The sequence below is a fragment of the Mesocricetus auratus genome, unplaced genomic scaffold (assembly GCF_017639785.1).
Source record: "Mesocricetus auratus isolate SY011 unplaced genomic scaffold, BCM_Maur_2.0 Super-Scaffold_100018, whole genome shotgun sequence".
Lineage (NCBI taxonomy): Eukaryota > Metazoa > Chordata > Mammalia > Rodentia > Cricetidae > Mesocricetus > Mesocricetus auratus.
The window spans coordinates 2,048,918-2,070,067 of NW_024429199.1; the positions used below are offsets into that span (position 1 = coordinate 2,048,918).

General features: G+C 47.5%; 1 protein-coding gene across 2 annotated transcripts in view; it reads left to right on the forward strand.

Annotated features, from left to right (window-relative positions):
- Armc2 (armadillo repeat containing 2) overlaps window positions 1–21,150 on the forward strand; it is a 109,133-nt gene that overhangs the window by 12,468 nt on the left and 75,515 nt on the right. For both annotated transcript variants that reach the window (XM_013115731.3, XM_013115733.3), the window contains exons 3-5: window positions 1,423–1,495; window positions 12,445–12,616; window positions 19,507–19,717. In XM_013115731.3, the coding sequence (XP_012971185.2) occupies window positions 1,423–1,495; window positions 12,445–12,616; window positions 19,507–19,717 (456 nt within the window). The remainder of the gene's footprint in view (window positions 1–1,422; window positions 1,496–12,444; window positions 12,617–19,506; window positions 19,718–21,150) is intronic.

A 21,150-nucleotide genomic window follows, 5' to 3' on the forward strand; every position in this document is an offset into this window, starting at 1 on the left:
TTATACAACCTGAGCACTCTTTCTACAACCTGAGCACTCTTTGTACAACCTGAGCACTCTTTGTACAACCTGAGCACTTTGTACAACCTGAGCACTCTTTCTCAACCTGAGCACTCTTTCTACAACCTGAGCACTTTGTACAACCTGAGCACTTTGTACAACCTGAGCACTTTGTGCAACCTGAGCACTTTGTACAACCTGAGCACTCTTTCTCAACCTGAGCACTTTGTACAACCTGAGCACTCTTTATACAACCTGAGCACTCTTTCTCAACCTGAGCACTCTTTCTCAACCTGAGCACTCTTTGTACAACCTGAGCACTTTGTACAACCTGAGCACTCTTTGTACAACCTGAGCACTCTTTCTACAACCTGGGCACTCTTTCTACAACCTGAGCACTCTTTCTACAACCTGAGCACTTTGTACAACCTGAGCACTCTTTCTACAACCTGAGCACTTTGTACAACCTGAGCACTTTATACAACCTGAGCACTTTATACAACCTGAGCACTTTGTACAACCTGAGCACTTTGTACAACCTGAGCACTCTTTCTACAACCTGAGCACTCTTTCTACAACCTGAGCACTCTTTGTACAACCTGAGCACTTTCTACAACCTGAGCACTCTTTGTACAACCTGAGCACTCTTTCTACAACCTGAGCACTCTTTGTACAACCTGAGCACTCTTTCTACAACCTGGGCACTCTTTCTACAACCTGAGCACTCTTTGTACAACCTGAGCACTCTTTGTACAACCTGAGCACTTTGTACAACCTGAGCACTTTATACAACCTGAGCACTTTATACAACCTGAGCACTTTATACAACCTGAGCACTTTGTACAACCTGAGCACTTTGTACAACCTGAGCACTCTTTGTACAACCTGAGCACTTTATACAACCTGAGCACTCTTTGTACAACCTGAGCACTTCGTACAACCTGAGCACTCTTTGTACAACCTTAGCACTCTTTCTACAACCTGGGCACTCTACAAACAAAGCTGCATTGCTGTCCCTCTTCTTTTTATCATCCAAAAAGTCATGTGAGACCATGTCTTGTCATATAACTCAGGCTAGTCTTGAGCTCATTATTCTGTTTCCATGTTCTGATTACTGGGGTTACAGACATGTGCCATGAGCTCATTATTCTGTTTCCATGTTCTGATTACTGGGGTTGCAGACATGTGCCACCATGTCTAACTCATTATTCAGTATTTTTAGTCTTCCTGAGAGTAATAGGAAAATCGTTATCAGTTGTGAGTGTTAGAGCATAGCAGTTTTGCATGTCAGAACCCGTTTAAATCGCCTTTTCTCAACACTCTGCAGTGGATGCCTTACTAGTTTTTCAGCTTGAGTTTGCTCACATACACTAGAAACAGAAGTCTTCACAAGCTAACCCTCTACACCGTCTCTCCTGCTAGCCTCCATGCGTCCAGCTTTGAGTTAAGCGATTCCAGGCCCATCTCTGGCACCCGTCTCAGTCCGCTCGAGCTGGTGAGTACTTTCTGTCACCACCCGTGTGATGACATGAATTTGGCCCCAAATACTAGGAGACAGCCCTCGTGTATTGCTAAGGATATTGCCATGTAGGCCCAAGAGTACTAATAATTTAATATCAGAGCCAATGACTTTTCATTTTTAAATGTAATGCTTAATATCTAGTGAAATGCCTCTGTAGCTTACTCGTAATTTTATAATGTAGAATTAATTTACTAAGCAATATTTCATGTTTGTTTAAAAAGTTATATATTATTTTGTCTTAATTATAACAAAATTATATATTCACATATTAAATATATGTACTTTGTATATTCATACACATATATACACATATGTGCATATACTTTAAAATGTAAAATAAACATATAAATCTATGTGTATTACGAGAGGGAGAGATGGACATTTTACCAAAAAACCCAACCAAACAAAAACCACTAAAAATAGTGACTTTTTATTCCCTTATTCTTTATTGTCCTTGCCCCCGTGGGTTTCTTTTGGCACTTTCTAGACTGGTTGTCTTGTCTGATGCTTGTATGTACAGCTTCTCAAGAAGACTCGTGTCATTTGTGCTGTCCGCCACCATTCCTCAGACACACTCCCTCCTCCTGCTATTCCCACATGGATGTGCTGTGGGACTCTCTTAGACCAACTTTCTTGGGTTGTATCAACCTCATTCACAGCTGGCCCCTGAGTTAACGAGGACTAATGACGCTTGCCTGTATCAGTTTGTGTTTCCTTCCTTTTTTTTTTTTTTTTTTTTTTTTTGGTTTTATGAGACAGGGTTTCTCTGTATTGTTTTGGAGGCTGTCGGTCCAGCCCGGCCTCGAACTCACAGAGATCCGCCTGCCTCTGCCTCCCGAGTGCTGGGATTAAAGGTGTGAACCACCACCGCCGGGCTTGTGTTTACTTCTTTTTTTTGTGTGTGTGTGTTTCCTTCTTGATAACAACTATCTTATGTTTTAAGTTTTGAATTAGCTCTGTTTCAACCTCAAGCTGTCCCCACATCTTTATGTTTGGGGACATGGACATCCTATCAAGTCATCTCCTTGGGGGAGCTCTCCAGGTGTCCCGTCTCCTCACTTGCTCTGGGTACCTGATCCTGCTCTCCTCATCACTCTTCACCATCATTCTGGGAGGCACCTCCTCCCTTTATTGGGGCTACTTCCTGATTCCTGCCTTCCCTGCCCTTCTCTGTCACATTGACTTGGCTTTGGGTGGGGCATTTTTCCCCGTAGAAAAGGTGTGTGTGGAATAAATGATTTGACACTTGATTCCTATTTTTCTTTTTTGCAAGTTGGTAGGATTTTTCTCCTTGTCCCCAGTTGTTCTCATTTGCTTTGTGTTGCTATGATAAAATCCTGCTTAGGGAAGAAAGGGTTTATTTAGCTACAAGTTACATCATCAGAGGAAGCTGAGGCAGAACCTGGAGGAGGAACTGAAGCAGAGACTCTGAGGACCGACGCTCGCTCGGGGGCTTACTCTCTGTGGCCTGCCCCACTTGCTTGCTCAGAGAACCCAGGCCCGCCCGCCCAGGTGCACTGTGCAGAGTGGGCCGGGCCCTCTGACCTCAATCATTAATTAAAAAATAATTGCTCCACAGACACGCCCACAGGTCAGTCTGATAAAGGCTGTTCTCATCTGAAATTCCCTCTTCCTCTGTGACTCTGGTTTATGTCCTTGACAAGAACTCCCCACCATACCTGATAATGAGCCTTGGGCAGTTCTGATTCATCAGGAGTCCTGGTACTTAGAGCCCTTTCAAACTGAAATCTCTTGCCCTTCAGCTCTGGAAAGTGTCCTTTAATTACATCAATCATGACTTTCCCTGTACACAGTTTTTATTGACATGTGTTAGTTACACATGCTAACAGACTTCAGTCATATGTTCCATGCATACATACAGTGTCCATTGATCAAATCTGTGGGTTTTGTTTTTTTAGAATTCTTTTCAGATGTAGGATCTGTTGGGCTAGTTATTCAAATTTCTGTTTCTCTTTTTGGTTTGAATTTTCTTACTTCTATTTTCTGTTGTACACATTATCCTGATCCACTGTGTTTTAGACTTTTTTTTGTTGATTCTTTGTGGATTTTACATCATGCGTCCTGATCCTGGTCATCTCCTGTCCCTTCTTATCCAGCCTCTACCCTTGAAATCTTCATCTCCTAAAAATAAAATGAAATCTTAAAGAAAAACAAAAGACTAAAAAACAAAAACATACAAAAAAGTCTCAGCATGGAAACTGTAGTGTGACACAGTTTACCCTTTAGTCCATACATCTTTGCTTGTGAGTGTTCACGGCAGTGACTCTTCGGTGTGGTTCGAGGCTCTGGCTTCTGCTGCACGCGGGTACTAGGCCCTCACTGGTACTTCTCTTCGATATTCTATTGCTGCCCTGTATTCCGGAGATCCTGTAGCTGTGGATCAGTGGGGTCACCGCCCTCACGTGCTCCAGCAGTTCATAGGTGATGTGGATGTTGGGGTGGGCCCACTTGTAGCTGTGGTTCCAGGCCTGGGTAGTAGCTGGGTTCACAGCCCACCAGCTCTCCCTCATTGACACCACCAGGGTGAGCTCTCCAGCCCCGCCCCAGCCAGCTCACCAGTGCAGCAGGCAGCAAGCAGCAGGGTCCAGTTCTCCTGCTCCCATGTCCTCAGGGCAGCTCACCTGCACCCCCACACTAGGGCCAGCTCTACCGTATTGTCCAGGTAAGGGGCAGGTCCCTCTCTCCTGTGTGCTGCAGTTGGTGAGGTGCAGGAACACCTCTCCTGCTCTCATGACGCCGAGGCCAGCTCTCCCACCAGCTCCAGGGGGCAAGGGTGGGGGTGGGGTGGGGAGAGGCATCTTTCCCTCACTCATGCCCCACATGGCAGACGAGGGGGAACAGGATCAGCCCTCCTGCTCCCATGCCCTCAGGACGGCTCACCTGTACCCCTGCCAACAGGGTCAGCTCTACTGTTTAGCCTGGGCAAGGTTCAGGGCCGTTCTCCCAAGTGCTGTAGTTGGTAGGAATCAAGGCCAGTTCTCCCTAGTGCTGCAGCCAGTGAGGGGCTTACCGTCTTTGGTGTTAACAGGAGCCACCGACTTCAATGCAGACTACAGCTGTGGCAGGGACACCCACCCAGACATAGCTCTTGGCAACAGTCTGGGCAGTGCAGGCCTCTTAGAGTGTCATGGCCCCTGTGGGGGGACATTCCTCAGACACTGACATGGTCACAGGTGGTGGCCCAGCCTCCGGTGTCTTCAGTGCCCTTGGTGGTAACAGGAATCACAGGCATAGGCGTCAACACAGACAACTACAGCTGTGTCAGGGCCACAGACCCAGACGTGATCCTCAGCAGCAGCCCAGGCCCAGACATCACCATGGCCCCAGGTGGCAAGCAGGTCATCCATGTCAGCCTGTTCCTCACTGCCCTCAACTCTTAGAATCTGCCTCTCTTCCCAGCACATGAACTTCCCGTCTCCCTCCTCCCTTCTCCCTCCCCTCCCTCCCTTTCCTCCCCTCCCTCCCCTCCCTCTCCCCCTCTCTCCCTTCCCCCTCTCCCTCTGTCTCTCTGTCTCTCCATCTCTCTCTGTCTCTGTCTCTCTCTCCTCTCTCTCTCTCTCTCTCTCTCTCCCTGCCTCCCTCCCTCCCCTCTCTTTCCCATTTCCCCACCATATACTCATCACCATGTACCTATTACAGTCAGGCTTGTGTTTGATCCCTGTCCGCCCAGGGCAAGTGTCCTGGGGTGGAGCTGTAGCTGTCCTCTATTTGACTGGGCTTCATGGTGCCTTGTGGCTGGTAATTTCTAATCCACTTAGTGGGTTCTTTTCATTTCTGTTTTCCTATATTTAATCCTCAAAAGCTCTCTTCCCCCAACCTTTAATTTGTATTTTTAGGTAGTATTCTGTTTTTGCTTCATGATAACATAACTTTAGATATGATTTGGTGACTTTCAACTCAGCTCTCCCTGTAAAGTCCCTGTTGCAGGTGTAGGTTTGTTTTGTCTCTGGTTTTCATGTTAGAGACCCTTCTGGTGCCTGATGCTGTTTCTTGGCATATGGATGGAATTTGGTCTGTAGGCACTATTAGCCAACCTCACCCCAAAGTGTCTGGGCCGTGTTGTTGTTGATGCTCCTAAAAGCATATCCTAAGGACCCACCTCACAAGACCATGTCTTTAGAGCCCAGCTCTTATCCACCAGGCTCTGTCCTAGATGGCAAAGTCTGGTTGTTGACTCACAGGGGCCAAGGAAGAAAGAAAGTAGGGACGCTTAGCATTTATTACCTCACTGCTCGGTTACTAGCAGTGCCAGTGGGATGTGGCAGTCCAGTCATGGAAGCCCAGGGTTGGGAGGGAAAAGCTGGAGGCTTCCGAGTTCACACCAGTCTGGGGTACTTAGCACATTGGGAGCTAGCCTGTCCAACACAGACAGTGCTTCAAAATGCATAAATAAGAAAGGAAAACACAGTTTATAATTAGTACCTGTTACTTACCAATCAACGCCTATTTTAGGAGGACCCTTCCTTACTTAGGAGGACCCAGTTGGAGAGGCCATGTTTCACCCTCTCTGAACAGTAAACACCCCTCCTGTCTTCCAGCCACCTTCCCCACAGACCTCTGCCAGCATCTTAGACGTTCATGGAGTTGGGGCCTTAGTCAAATTGCTTCCCCATTTTTATTACTCTGTGCGTGTGTGCATGCACATGTCTACTTGTGGGTATATTTGTTTTGATGGACTATTGGAAAGTAAGGTGCAGACATCATGATACTTCATCCATAGAAGTGCACGAGTGTGCATCCCATCAGAACCGTAGGCAATCTCCTCTATAGCCGCAAGCTGCCACCACAGCTCAGGAAACCCATCAGTCCTCACCGTATCACCAGCCCATCTCCAATGACCCCAGTTGTCTCAAAATGTGCCTTGAATTTTTAAAATACTAATCAGAATATTCCTGAGGAAGATCGTAGTTTTCTTATACTGCAGAAGACAGAATAAGGCCTGAGTTGTAATTTGCAAGCTGCTTTTGACACATAGCTCTGATACCTGAGGTCTTGGAAGATGGCTGGGCATATTACTGTTGACTTGGAGAAGTCACTCAATTTGGGTATATTTGTAGAAGGAGATTTTCTATGTCTATCTCGGTTCTACTCAGACCACTTTCTCTCCACCCACCAGGTCCCTGAAGCCACTATGAAATAACTATTCAGGGACTTAATATATAGTTATAATTGTTTGGCCTTTGATTTAGGCTTCTTATTGGCTAGCTCTCTCTTAAAAATTATCCCATTTCTATTGATCTGTGTATCTCTACGTGGCTATGGCTTACCTATTGCCCTGTCATCCTGCCTCCCTGGTGGCTACATGGTGTCTCTTACCCTGTCTTCCTTCTCTCTGTCTCTTTGTTCAGAATTCCTGCCTAGCTAAATTCTGCCTACCCGTTGGCTGTAAGAGCTTTATCCATCATCCAATAAGAGAAACATATAGTGACAGCATACAGAGGGACCTCCCCCATCATATATTTGCTCCTAAAAGTCTCTTTCTGGAGTGAGCATGGTCCTTGATACCCTGGCACCGTTGTATGACTACAGGGTTAGGGTTAGAGTAGGTGAGGTTGGTTTCTGCCTCTACTCTGGGTCTCTGAGATTCCATTTTTCTACTGCAGAGCACTGCATTATGTTCAAAGGAAAAACAGTATCAAGAAATCCTCACATTAAGTTAAAAAAGCCTGAAATGTATAGGTTATATAAAGGCCACCTTTAAGCTTATACAGAACTGAAGATTTGAAGTTGCCATCAGAACCTCTTGAGATAGCCTCGTGCTCCTTGCCTTACACCTTGTCCTCGTCGCCATTGCACCGTTTAAAGGAATGTTTGCCTGTAGTAACCACTCGGTTGGCACGGGGAAGAGAAAACTCCCAGAGAGGGGGAAGAGGAGAAAGGGGAGTACTACACAGCTAAGAAGCATACTTCCTGAAAGTGTAACACTGATGCAGTCAGCGACCACCTTTTGGATTTAGAGACTTGCTCAGACTCTCTACCTTTTAATACACCTTAAAAGAATACCTTGCAGTCAGTGAGGTAAGACCCCAGTTAGGCCTGCTCCTTGAACTCCTGCAGTGAACACATTAACAGAACTCTTGAACCTGCTATTTCTTCTCTCCTGTGGCCCCTGCCCCCCTCCATATTCCCCAGAAAGCCCAGACAAGCTCAGAATGGAAACAGCCACGGCTCAGGCAGTGACATAAGCTGGCATTCCTCCTGGTTGCTCAGGCCTTGGCACTGGCCTGACTGGCTCAGGAGGTCCCTGTCAGCACCTGACTCTTCTGAGACAGGGAAAGCACTGTAATGTGTTTGCAGCCTTCCATTAATGGTCACACCTGCCTGCTGTGCTGAAACCCAGGTCCATCGTTTTCCTTTCTCAGCAGCTCCCTGCTTCTGAAACAGCCCTGAGACCTAGGGCAACCGGGGGGAATTTCTCCCTATGCTTATCTGCTGCTGCATTCACTGGCATTCCAGTTGACACACAGAGAAGTAACTGCTGGCTCAGTGGATGGAATAGAGCCAGCGGAGGCAGGGTCACGTGAGCAAATAGGAAACTGTGCCCCTAACATCATCACTACCTTAGCCAGTCTCCTTCCACCCCCTAGACATGCAAAGCCCAGCTAGTTAAGCCCCAAATATCCTTAATCAGCTTTGTATTGACACAGAGACAAGACAGACACCATGGAAGTGCAGCTAATGCACTTTATACTAATTAACACTCAGTAGCCAGACTCCCAAAAGATGAAGTAGACATTGCCAGCTGTGTGGTTAGAAACCCCAGTCACTGCCCTTACCCCCAGGGCAGGACCATGGCGACTTCCAACAGCATAGATTACTTTGTCTTCAATATTTGACAAGAACCAAGGCCCATGTATTGGGCAAATGAAACAAACCATAATAAATTTTTAAAAAGACAGGACTCAAATATGCCTCAGGATAGACAGTCCAGGAGGAGAAAAGTACAGTGGGTATTTCAGACAGATTTTTCTTTTGTCACTTCTGAAATGCACAATAACATCATAGTCATGGTCACAGTGCTTCCAGTGACAGGAGAGTTCCAGGTACTTGTGTGAAAAATTACAGGAGCAAAAATACACACAAAGCTGTCACATCTCAAAGACTGGGGGATTAGGAGAAAGATTTGCTTTCTAATTTTTAAAGGTCTTATAGTGTGTGGGGGGGGAGTGTGTTCATATTTTACAAGTTGCATCATGAAGAACTTTCTGAAGTAGGATCTCACTGACCCGTATCCCGTAAGATAGGGAAGACCCTGCCTTCTGTCTGGGGATCTGAGAAGTCAAGGAGTCAAGGAAATTGGTCAGGGACCATGAGGCTAGGATGAGTCATGGCCAGCTGGAGCCCTTAGATGATCTGCTAATTATTACTCCTTTGGCTGTTGGGTTGTTCAGTGGAAATAGTTTGTATGCCCTCATTCAGAGGAATGTTGTCATCCAGAACTGTCTTAGTTAGGGTTTCTATTATTGTCAAGAGACACCATGACCACAGCAACTCTCCTAAAGGAAAACATTTAATTCAGTGGTTTACAGATCACAGGTTTAGTCCATTATCATCATGGTGAGACATGCTGCCATGCGGGTAGACGGTGCTGGAGAAGGAGCTGAGAGTCCTACATCTTGCACAGGTAACAGGAAGTGAACTGTCTCACTGGGCATGGCTTGAGCATATAGGGGACCCTAAGGCCCACCTCCACAGTGATGTGCTTCCTCCAACAAGGCCACACCTACTTCAACAAAGCCACACCCCCATAGTGCCATTCCCTGTGAGCTTGTGGGGGCCATCTGCATTCAAACCAGCACAAGAACCTCCTAACATCTGGTCTTCTCAGTGTCCTTGATTATAACCTAGTCACTGGTTATAGTTGTGCAGCAAAGCCTGCTGGAGGTCAGGCTCTGGAGGAGAGTTTTCAACATATTTGCAATATGTTACTTTTAGAAATTGCTGGGCTTTGATGTAATTTAATGGAAGAGCACTTACTTAGCATTCATAGGGCCCGGGTTCTATCCTTAGCACACTGGCGAACAAGAGATTGAGGAGGAGGCTACCTGTGCTAGCTGAACACCACCCCCCCCACGCACTTTAATTCTGTCTGGGCCCCTGGCTTGTGGGATAGTGCCACCCACATCCAGGTCTTCCAGTCTCACAAGCACACCCAGAGATCGCCCTGCACATCCAGGTGCTTTTCAGTTCAGTGACATCAGCAGGCAGGTTGACCACACCTCCAGAGTACAGATGTTTTGAGACAAGAAGACTTTATACTAACCTTCAGCATTGAGTTATGCATATGCCTTTTGTCTTTCATTATTCTATATGAACTGTTCACTTTTCTGTATTCATTCTTTACTCTTCTGATGCTTCCTGCATAAGTCACATTCTTAGTATTATTTTGCAGTGAATTGGTGAGACTAAAAAGTAAAGGGATGTTCCCTAAACAAGTATGGCATTATTGGTGCAGGTAAATGAATGTAATTCCTCAGAATAGACCCCTCAGAACCTGAGTCTTTGCTGAGGCTAGACCAGAGGCCTTGACTTCGGGGGAATAAGAAAAGCAAATGGGAGCCAGTGTGATAATAGGCATGATCAGTGCACACAAGGCAGGGAGTAGCATTAATGAGCTCCTATTAATCCTATTTATGTGCAGGAAGGATCTGCTCTCTCCAGATCATAGCTGAACACACTCACAAGCGATGGCCTTCCAGTAAAGACCCACTGTTCCCCGACCAGCCTTATCCATCGTGCTCAATATCTTCTTACTCTTCTGTGCCTTTAAAATATCTCCTTTTTCTAAAATCACTAGCTTCATCTTTATTTTGTTCTGGTTTCTAAACTGATTCTGGATGCAAAGGGACAAGAAGAAATAGAAAATATGTTGAAGAATATTGTCATTTTGATTTTTTTTTGTTTTATTTGCTTGCTTTTTGAGAGAGGGTTTCTCTGTGTAGCCATGACTGTCCTGGATCTCACTCTGTAGACAGTCTGACCTCGAACTCAGTGCTGGGATTAAAGGTATGTGCCACCACCGCCCGGTTTCATTTTGAAATATCTTCTTAGCAGAACTCTAATGCAGCTGCTCATGCTCTGTAGGTGTGTCTATTTGAGAGGATGTGTGTAATAGGTGATCTCAACCATCCCAACCCCAAGTTATCTGAAATGGATTTCCCACTAGACTTTTAAAATAGGTCTTGCTTAACTTCTTGGGTAGAAGTCCTCTCGGAAGTGACTGAGCTGTCCCCCTTCAGTGTGTCTGACTGGAGTTTTAGAGACACCTCCTGCTGCATGGCTGCTCTTCCCAGGCAGATAATTTTGGAAGCAGGGACAACAGGGTGACCAGGTCACACTGACACTAGGAGCTTCTGGCTTGGCTAAGGATGGAGGCCACAGACCTATGGAGCTTAGGTCACAGAGAGCTGTGGCTGTCCAAGAGCTTGGGAAAGGCATATCTTAAAGATATTTAAAAAGTGGGAGGGGGGCGCGTGCTCATGCCTATAATCCCAACACTAGGCCCATGGAAGCAGAAGGACAGTTTGTGAAATACTGCCTCAAAAAATAAAATAAAATAAAGGGCCAAAAAGATAGGTCAGTGGGTAAAACTTGCTGCACAAGTGTGAAGACTTGTGTCCAGATCTCTAACATCATGTAAAAAACCAGGCTTCCAACCCCCACTTGTAGCCCCAGATGCATATAAAAGCCAGGCTTCCAACCCCTGCTTGTAGCTCCAGCACTGTGGAGCAGAGATAGGCAGATGTTCAGGGCTTGCTGGATAGCCAGTCTAGCCAAACTGAGTTCTACGGTCAGCGAGAGTCCCTGTCTCAAAAAGATAACATGGAGAACTGATTGAGGATGGCATCTTCAGATAAACCTGTGGCCTCCACGTGTTCCTTCTCTGCAGCTCAGGCTGGCCCCGAACACGAATCCTCCTGCCCCAGCCTCCCCAGTGTTAGGTAACAGACTGAGCCTCCACATGCAATCCAGCAAATGTTTTCTGAACTAAACTAGCACAGTACTGTTGTGGGATATCTGTGCCCTTTGTGAAGACGCGTTTGCTGTGGTTGCTTTATAAAAAGTGGAATGGCCAATAGCTAGGCAGAATGTACAGGCAGGACTTGTGGGGAGAGAAAGGAAGGGGGAGGAGAATCTAGGCACACAGGAGATATGGAGAGGAAGTAGGAGGTGCAAGACGGAAGGGAGGTAGATGTGACAGAGCACAGATTATTGTAAGTGGATCCACTTAAGTTGTCAGAGGCAGGTAGGAACAAGCCTAAGCTATAGGCCAAGCCCGCATAATTAATAAGAAGTCTCCATGTCATTGTTTGGGCTGACTGGTGGGATAGAAAAAGACTCACCACACAATACATTGCAAAGCGTGCTGAATACATTGTATTTACCATTACAGTCTCTTTTACGGATAGCTGTTTGTCAGCATGAGTAACTTGGATTTTATAAATCAAATATGCTAAGCTGTGTGGCAGAACAGCTCATAGGATACACCGATAAAACCAAAACATGTTTGTGTGTGTATTTACGTGTGTATGTGTATGTGGGTGTCTGTGTGTGTGTTTGTATGTGTATGTCTGTTTATATGTGTGTGCATATATATTTGTGTGTATATGCATATCTGCATGTGTGGATGCATGTCTGGGTATCTGCATGTGTGTGTATGTGTACATATATATGCATATGTATATATAAGTATATGTGTGTGTATTGTGCGTATGTGTGAATATGTGTGTATGTATGTGTGAGTGTATGTACACATGATACTAAGAAGATGGGCCAATGAGATGGTAGACCCAGAGGCTACAGTGAAGTCAAGCAGGGGTGGGGCCAGCTCCCAGGTAGCGGCAGAAAGCCTTATTGGAGACACAGAGACTCATGCCAGTCATTCAAAAATCTCTTTGCAGAAACCCAGAGCTCCAGCATCTCCCACCACCGAGGAGGATGCCTGTCCCTCCTTCCCTAAACCTCCATTGGACCCTGCAAAGATAAGAAGAATAAGTGGTGCGCGTGCACGCTTCTACAGGGCTGCCTCCCAGGGAACGCTTCTGCCTGACAGATCCCTTGCTGCTGCCCACTGTAAGGCCATGTAGCATCCTGCAGACCCACACAGGCATACTTCTTGAATTTGCACACAAATGCTATTTTTTATGTAGTTTTTCCTGCCCCTAGATGGTTCTTACATAAACTTAGACCTTGTTAATATCAGCCAAATAGTAGCTAAGAAAATTGTTTATGTATTTCTTTCCAGTTATTTATAAAATATCTAAATATTACCACTTAAAACATTACTCTGTAAGAAAAGAATATTAGTGTTTTCAAATGAATGGCTGACATATAGCAGAAAGAAATTCTTAGGGTAGAGTTTTTTTTTGTTTTGTTTTTGTGGGGTTTTTTTTTGTAGGAGTGGAGTTTCAAGACAGAGTTTCTCTGTGTAGCTCTGGAGCCTGTCTTAGAACTCACTCTGTAAACCAGACTGGCCTCACATTAACAGAGGTCCACCTGCCTCTGCCTCCCAAGTACTGGGATTAAAGGTGTTTGCCACCACCGCCAGGTCTAGGGTAGAGTTTTTTAAAGGTGTTAATTTTATTAGAAATTAATGAGAACTGGGCCACTGAAATGGCTCAGTGGGTGAGGCCCCTCCCACCTGGCTTAAAACCCTGGGTCTGCTCCCTGGACCCAAGTGAGAGGAGAGAACGGGCCCCTGACGGTTGTTCTCTGACCTCCACACCTGTGCCCTGACCCCTTGAGTTTTCACACACAGTAAATAATCCAAAATATAAAAATAGCTTAAAAGGATTAATGAGAATTGGGAGTCTTATACCACACACCAACCCCAGCTTCCATAGCTCTCTGATCCTCTGTGAATGCATGAACTTAAGTTGAGAGGGACTTTTATTCTTGCTGCACAACTACCGGCCGTGTGCCTGGACCCACCAGTGGAGGCTGATGGCGCCGCCTTGTAAGGACTGTAACAGGTGGAGCAAACTCTACCCAGGCAGGAGACAGGCTCCCGAGTGTGGGGACGGAAGGAAATTTGGTGGATAACACTAACACTGAAAAACAAAGGAAGTGGGACACGTGAGATGAGAACTCTCAGGCTCTGTAGCACGCAGGCCAAGTACTGTGTCAAAAGACTCCAGATGTTGAGTGTGTTGGAGTCCCGCTGTTTGTGCTTACGAGTGCAGAAGCTGATGGGCCTTCCTCATTAGGGATCGACGAAGAGGAGTCGGAACACCGTAACCCAGGTGGTTATAGCATCCATCTGGGCTGCGCAGCCCCATCTGAGCACCCTACTTGTTGGACTTGCAAGCTTTTATTTTAGATCACTGCCGACATTTAAATAGTAGCAAGATCTCATAGTAGGAGCCACATTATGTCTTCTTGTGAAAACCCAGATCTGGTGGTACTGTCTTCCGTAGCAGAGTGGTTGGAGCTCTGTGTCTGCATAGCCTGGGGTGGGATCAGCAGGTCACGTCAGCTATTTCCCCACTGGGCGGTGGTTACAGAAGAAGAGGCAAATGAGGAAGGGTGGGGGAATACGTCCCACCATGATGCCATAACCAAGTAGATCATGTGTCTGGCAGCTTGATGTCCCTCCTTTGTCTCTGTCCCGATACAGTCACTCAGTCTTTTACTTGTCAAGCTCTTTACCTAATGCAGGGTACCATCGAGACCAGCAAGCCCCGTCCTCAGGGAATCTTCAGTCAGGGATGGTGAAGAAGTGATGTTAGAACAAATGAGTGAGGACAAGGGATCCTCACAGGTTGTGAAAAGGATAAAGCACATGACAGGGTAGGGAGTGACTGTCCTTTCCTTTACCTCAGTAGCCCTGTTGACACTGAAGAAGCCGTGGATAACCTGTGGTCAGAGTGTCCATGTTGAAAGGACAGGAAGGCAGAAAGGCCAGATCCAGGAGTGAGTTCAGGAGCAGAAGGTGGCTAGGCCTGGGAAGGGGGGGAAGCTGGGGCCGGAGGGCCATGTAGGTCCTGGGAATACAACAGTGGTCCTGACTTGACTCTGCCTGCCACAAATGACCAGGACAATAACCGCAGCAGTGACAACCTGGCTTCTGGTTTTAGTTGAACAGCACATCTCAGTTGTAGCTATAGGAGAGCAATACCTAGGGAACTTTAGTCTAAAATATAGACGTGGTCCCAAAACTGTAGCCTCCCCGAGGACTCGTTCCCCCATGCTCCTTGGATCCAATGTCAGGCCAAGCAGACCAGAAGGGGTTGGTAACGGCAGAAGGAGATGACTTGCCAAGGTGAGAAGAGACTCTGGAGCTGGGGGTGTCCTACAAATGGACTTGACTGTACCCGAGTTCAGTGCTTGCTCACCTGTTGGTGGGTGTGAAGGGGACCAGGGAGAGAAGCATCCCCACTGTCCTTATCCGCAGTGTTGTCCCCCTCCCTGAAGTGTATCCTGGCCCTGGACTGGAGGCTCCGGTACCCCCAGTCCCTGGCTGGAAGCCAGTGCCTCCCAGTGCACTGAGGTGGGTCCTCATTCCAGATCTTTACCTGTTCTGGTTGGCCTCAGCCCACGTCTCTGACTTCTGTCTCTACACTCAGGAAATAATGACACTAAGAAGTCATTGCCATTTTAAGAGCACACATCAATTTAAAAAATTACTGGAACTGCCCCACCCTGGAATCCTTGTCATTTATGCAGGAGCCATACTCTCTATTGTCTAGAAAAGGTGCTTTGTTGGGTCACTGGGGCCCCAAAGCCATCTGAGCCTGGAGACCTAGGGTGTGCCTTTCCCTGGGTGTGAAGTCATTTGTAGCCGACACCCTGTGGGTGGGGCTTGGGTGTGATGACTTAGAATTCTTCCGTTGAGACTAGGAAAGAGGCAGAGTCTTCTGTGGTCATCTTCATAGGTACACTTAGCGTTGAGGGCAGGCTTGAATCTAGAAGTGGTAACCAATAGCAGACTCCCCCCACCCCTCCCCACCCACTCCACAGTTATCCAAACCCCGGGGCAGAAGCCACTGTATCCTGGGCCCTGCCACATTTTCCATCACCAAGTCCTCCGGAGCTTCCTAGGATGGACCATGTCCTCCTTTTCGCCGCTCCCAAAGCCTTCACCACCTCTTGCCTCACCCCTGCCTTGCTCCCGTAGATTTGTCCTCAGCCCTACAGGGGGTTGCAGGGTTTCAACACAAGACCTTAGGACGTGCTATCAGAGCCTGGAGATGCCAAGCTCCTAGTGACTGGCACTGCCAACAGACGCCCTACCCCTTTAATCCCGAGGACCATGAGAAATGCTCATGTTCTGTGCCCCGCAGAGCATCGAGAGGATCAGAAGTGATTACATCAGATAGCATCACTGCTTGTTCAAAATCCTTCAGAGGGCCTCTGTGCCTCCAAGAATATGACCACACTGAGTTCCAGAAAATTCCAGAGGATGCGGCTGGCAAAGTGCTAATAGCCATTCCTTGGAAATAGGCTCAGAGTTCAGGCAATTCAGGGAGGCTGTGCCAATTCCTGGCCCGGTGGTGCCTTCTAGAGGAGTGGCAAAAGCACTCCGGACAGGACAGAAAGCTCCTGAGTGTTCATGCGGTCCACATTCCCCAACTTGACCTGGTTGTGGCATCTTTCAGGAACCCAGTTGGACAAATACTAGTCTGTTCTAGAAGGCAGAGAACCTATTTTTGTAAAGGTCTGGACAATAAATATTTTAGGTCCTGGTGACCCATTCCATCTGAGTCCAGTATATTCCACTCTGCCATTATAGGGAAGTAGCCATTGCTGACTCATGGCTACTGATTTTCACTGGTCATAGTACGTCGTTGTTCACCTGATTGCCCCCACACCCAGCCCCACCCCACCCGTCCAAAATTACAAATTATAAAACACGAGGGAGAGCAGATTTCCTGGTCTCTGCCCAAGGGGATAGAGTCCTAATGTCCTTGTAAGCACAGCTTCCGTGACCTGGCTGTAGCCTGGTAACATCCCAGTGCCTGTCCTCCTGCATCCTAGGAACTATGAACCTCAAAACCTGTTACCAGCGACCTGCTTCTGTCAGCTAGGCCGTGCCCACTCAGTTTCCCAGCCTCCTTAAACAGTACCACCAGCTGAGAAACTTGTGTTCACACACAATCAAACCCTAAAAGTGCACCCCAGGACCACCCTCCTTCGGTCCCCACGCCCACAACCTGGCCAAGCCTCCAGCCAGTCGCACTGAAGTATTTGTTGGGCTCAGTACAAAAGACAAATTTGGAGAACTTTGTTTAAAAATCAACAATTCCAAGGTGACAAGAGCAGAACATTAAACGCTCATGGCTGGCCTCAATGTGGGCTTTTGCTCCTTTTTTAAAAGTTGTTTGTATCCTGTTTACCCTCCCAGATGCTTCTGAGACCGCATCTCCTCTCTGCCTCTTCCTGGATAATCCTCAGCCCCTCCGTTCTCACATTCCCTTGCTACCTGTCTAGAACATAGGAATGCATCTACACCAACACCTCTGCCTCTCTGCCTCCCCTACTAGATCAAGTGCTTCAGTGTGCTTTCCTGGGTTGCTTGTGGTCTGTAGCTGTGCAACATGTCTGAGATAGAGCTGTTCCTGTGTCATAACACTGAAGGGAGGTGTCTGTCTCCTCTTGACCTTTACCCATGGTCTGCAGTGGAACTCTACAGGTGTATGGGGAGGGCACTGAGAATCATTGGGTGTGCTTAGGAATTGTGTTTGTTTTCCCGATTTGGGTTTTGTTTGCTTGGTTTTTAAAAATATATATGTATATGTATAATTTTATTTTTATGGATGTTTGGCCTACATATGTGTCAAGTATCCCTGGAGCCCAAAACAAAGTGTCCGGTTCCCTGGAACTGGAGTTACAGATAATTGTGAGCCCTCATGTGGGTTCTGGGAATGAAATCCAGGTCTTCTGGAAGAGTAGTCAGTGCTCTTAACCACCGAGCCATCTCTCCAGTTCTGCTTGTTTGTTTTCTGTGATAGGGTCTTGCATTATAGTCCTGGCTGTCCTCAAACCCCATACATAGGCCAGGCAGATTGAACTTTCAGCAATCCCCCTGCCTCTGCCGCCTGGGTGCTGGGATTATGTGTATGCCACCGTGACTGGCCGTGCTCAGGTTCTCCATCTGGAGTCAGAGCGAGTGTCAGGCCAGCTCCCCTTTGTGGGAATAACGACACGTTCTGTGCATCATTGTGAGGGCAAAGCTCCTCCATCTACAATACTGTTGTGTCCCCTCCAGGAGACCAGTGATGGCTGGGGCATTTTCACCACAGGCTAACCCGTGCAGCGCCTGACATGTAGTGTTTGTAATAAGTATGTGAAGAGTGAGCGGATAAAGAAATGCTAAAGCCAGAGTGAGAGGCTGAAGTGGCTTATACCGTGAAACAGTGTGTGCTTTGTGTATCGGAGGTACAGTTGTTTAGGGTGGTGTGGTAGGTAGACACAGGCCAGAGTAAGGGTTCATGGGTTCCAGTAGTAGTAACACTAAACTCAAGTTCCGAGTGAGCCAACACCATACAAACTGTACTGGGCCCCACCAGTTAATTCTTACCATGTACCCATGGTTTGGCTGGAAGATGGGAAAATTGAGAGATGTGAACACATCTCAGAGCTGATGCTCGGGTGGTTGCCCTTGAACTGAGCTCGCCTGATGGATTTGAAGCCTTACCCCCAAACACGAAAGCCGAGAAGAGCCAGGCAGCTGTGGTGGCGACCTGGAGGCCCCGCTCTTGCTATCATGCCCTTGGGTCATTAGCATCACTTTTCAGGTCTTAATTTTCTCACTTCAGCCAATCTTTAGGGCTCCTTACAACTCCCAGGAAAGCAGGACCAGGTGGAGAGGGCTTTTGCCATCGTGAGCTTTCATTGGTTTGCCGGTTTCTAAATCAGTGTGGACAAACTGGAAAGTATCTTCCTACAGGGAGCTCACTTCATCCCAACCCTCACCTATTACAGGGAGGTTTGTCCTCTCCTCCCTTCTGACTAGGCTAAGGGCAGGTGGATGACAAGCTATTCCTGATGTGTGTGTTCCAAACTCAGCATGCGTTCTGTTTCGGGGTGATCTGTGATCTTGTTAGCCTATGTGCCCTTCTCCACGGGGTCTCCTCGGTGGGTCGCATTGTCACTGCTGGGGCCCCGGGACCAGCTCTCTTCCTCCATCACCCTGCGCCCTCCTGCCCCAGAGCCCCTGCTCCAAACACTGTCACCCTCTCATGGCTGCCAGTGGTCGCCTTCCTTGCCCTAACAGCTCCCCTCCCCCCATTAACACTGCTGTCTGTCTCCCGCACAGTCCCCTTCATGCTCTTACACGTTTCTGCCTTTTCGTTTGCCCTTACTGAAACCCGTTGGGTACTTCATAATTGTATGCTACTTATAAAGACCTGCGTAAGTCCTGTGACTAAGGAAATCTCTTTTGTCATTGATGTACCGCTTGTACTTGGTATTCTATTATTATATTAACATCTTTCTCTGTGTAACAGCTCTGGCTGTATTTTGGGTTTTTGGCACTAAATCTCTTGTAACCTAGGCTGGCCTAGAACTTGTTCTGTGGTAGAGGCTAACTCTGGACTCCGTAACTTCTTCCTTCTACCTCCCAATTGGCTGGGATTACAGGTGTCTGCCATCACATTCAGCCATAAATTATTTTTAAATGGAAAAATGCTAACATTGTGTTTAGGAAGAATTATTGTTATAGGGCCTAGGAGTACTTTGCGAGATAGATGGTTAACTTAAGTGCCTGTGTTTTCCTTCAGGTAGATGTCAAGCCAATAGAGTTAATATCCTATTCATTTTTTTCCACAGACATGATGGTGCCAAGCCTAAAATTGTAGTAGACTCTTGTTATGTTCAGAGAGGTTTTAACCATAAACAATCCAGACTTGATTACAAGCCATGGGTAACTTTTATATAAATCCATAGACTGCAGACAAAACATTGAAAGGTAGCAATTCCTGAAATAAGAAATGTGCTGAGAAAACGTTTCCTTGCTATTTCAGCAAAGACCGTGGAGGAATCTAAAGAGACTGTTACCGTGGGGAATTCTGCAGCAAAAACAAGTGGAACTTATTTAACAGCCTCAAACGCCTTTGGTCATTTAAAGAGTCACCTACTCCAACTCAATTATGACCAAGGCGTCAGAGAAACCAACGAGCAAGAGGTGTTCAAGGAGCCTTCCCCACCACCTCATCTCGGAAGCAGAAGCGGAGGGTCAGTGTTCTCTGTGGTGGGTTTCTGGGTGAGGGGGGTCTGTGTTCTCTGTGGTGGGTTTCTGGGGTCAGTGTTCTCTGTGGTGGGTTTCTGGGTGAGGGGGGTCAGTGTTCTCTGTGGTGGGTTTCTGGGTGAGGAGGGTCAGTGTTCTCTGTGGTGGGTTTCTGGGGTCAGTGTTCTCTGTGGTGGGTTTCTGGGTGAGGGGGGTCAGTGTTCTCTGTGGTGGGTTTCTGGGTGAGGGGGTCAGTGTTCTCTGTGGTGGGTTTCTGGGTGAGGGGGGTCAGTGTTCTCTGTGGTGGGTTTCTGGGTGAGGAGGGTCAGTGTTCTCTGTGGTGGGTTTCTGGGTGAGGGGGGTCAGTGTTCTCTGTGGTGGGTTTCTGGGTGAGGGGGGTCAGTGTTCTCTGTGGTGGGTTTCTGGGTGAGGAGGGTCAGTGTTCTCTGTGGTGGGTTTCTGGGGTCAGTGTTCTCTGTGGTGGGTTTCTGGGTGAGGGGGGTCTGTGTTCTCTGTGGTGGGTTTCTGGGTGAGGGGGTCTGTGTTCTCTGTGGTGGGTTTCTGGGTGAGGGGGGTCAGTGTTCTCTGTGGTGGGTTTCTGGGTGAGGGGGTCAGTGTTCTCTGTGGTGGGTTTCTGGGTGAGGAGGGTCAGTGTTCTCTGTGGTGGGTTTCTGGGTGAGGGGGGTCAGTGTTCTCTGTGGTGGGTTTCTGGGTGAGGAGGGTCAGTGTTCTCTGTGGTGGGTTTCTGGGGTCAGTGTTCTCTGTGGTGGGTTTCTGGGTGAGGGGGGTCTGTGTTCTCTGTGGTGGGTTTCTGGGTGAGGGGGGTCTGTGTTCTCTGTGGTGGGTTTCTGGGTGAGGGGGGTCAGTGTTCTCTGTGGTGGGTTTCTGGGTGAGGAGGGTCAGTGTTCTCTGTGGTGGGTTTCTGGGGTCAGTGTTCTCTGTGGTGGGTTTCTGGGTGAGGGGGGTCTGTGTTCTCTGTGGTGGGTTTCTGGGTGAGGGGGGTCTGTGTTCTCTGTGGTGGGTTTCTGGGTGAGGGGGGGTCTGTGTTCTCTGTGGTGGGTTTCTGGGTGAGGGTAACTGTTGTCACTCACCAGTGCCTTGTCTCACGTGGAAGATCGGTTTGCTTTTCCCCTCTTACCTAAGCCTGGTTTTTTGTTAATATATAATAGGAGAGGTTTTCTTTTTCTTTTCTTGGCTTTCCCTGATTCCCTGCTTCATCCTTTGAAACCCCACTATGCATAATGGCCAAAATGTTGTACTCTAGGGCCATCAGATACAGGTGAAGCCAGATGGTTTCAGCTAGGCCCTGTGTGACAGATGAGTAAGCTTCTGTTTCTGTAGTATTTGGGGTTCTTACTGGGCTTGGGGTCTCCTGTGACTGACTTTTGTTTACTCCACAAGAGTGGACACTTAAACCAGTAGAAATCTGGTTTAAGTATTT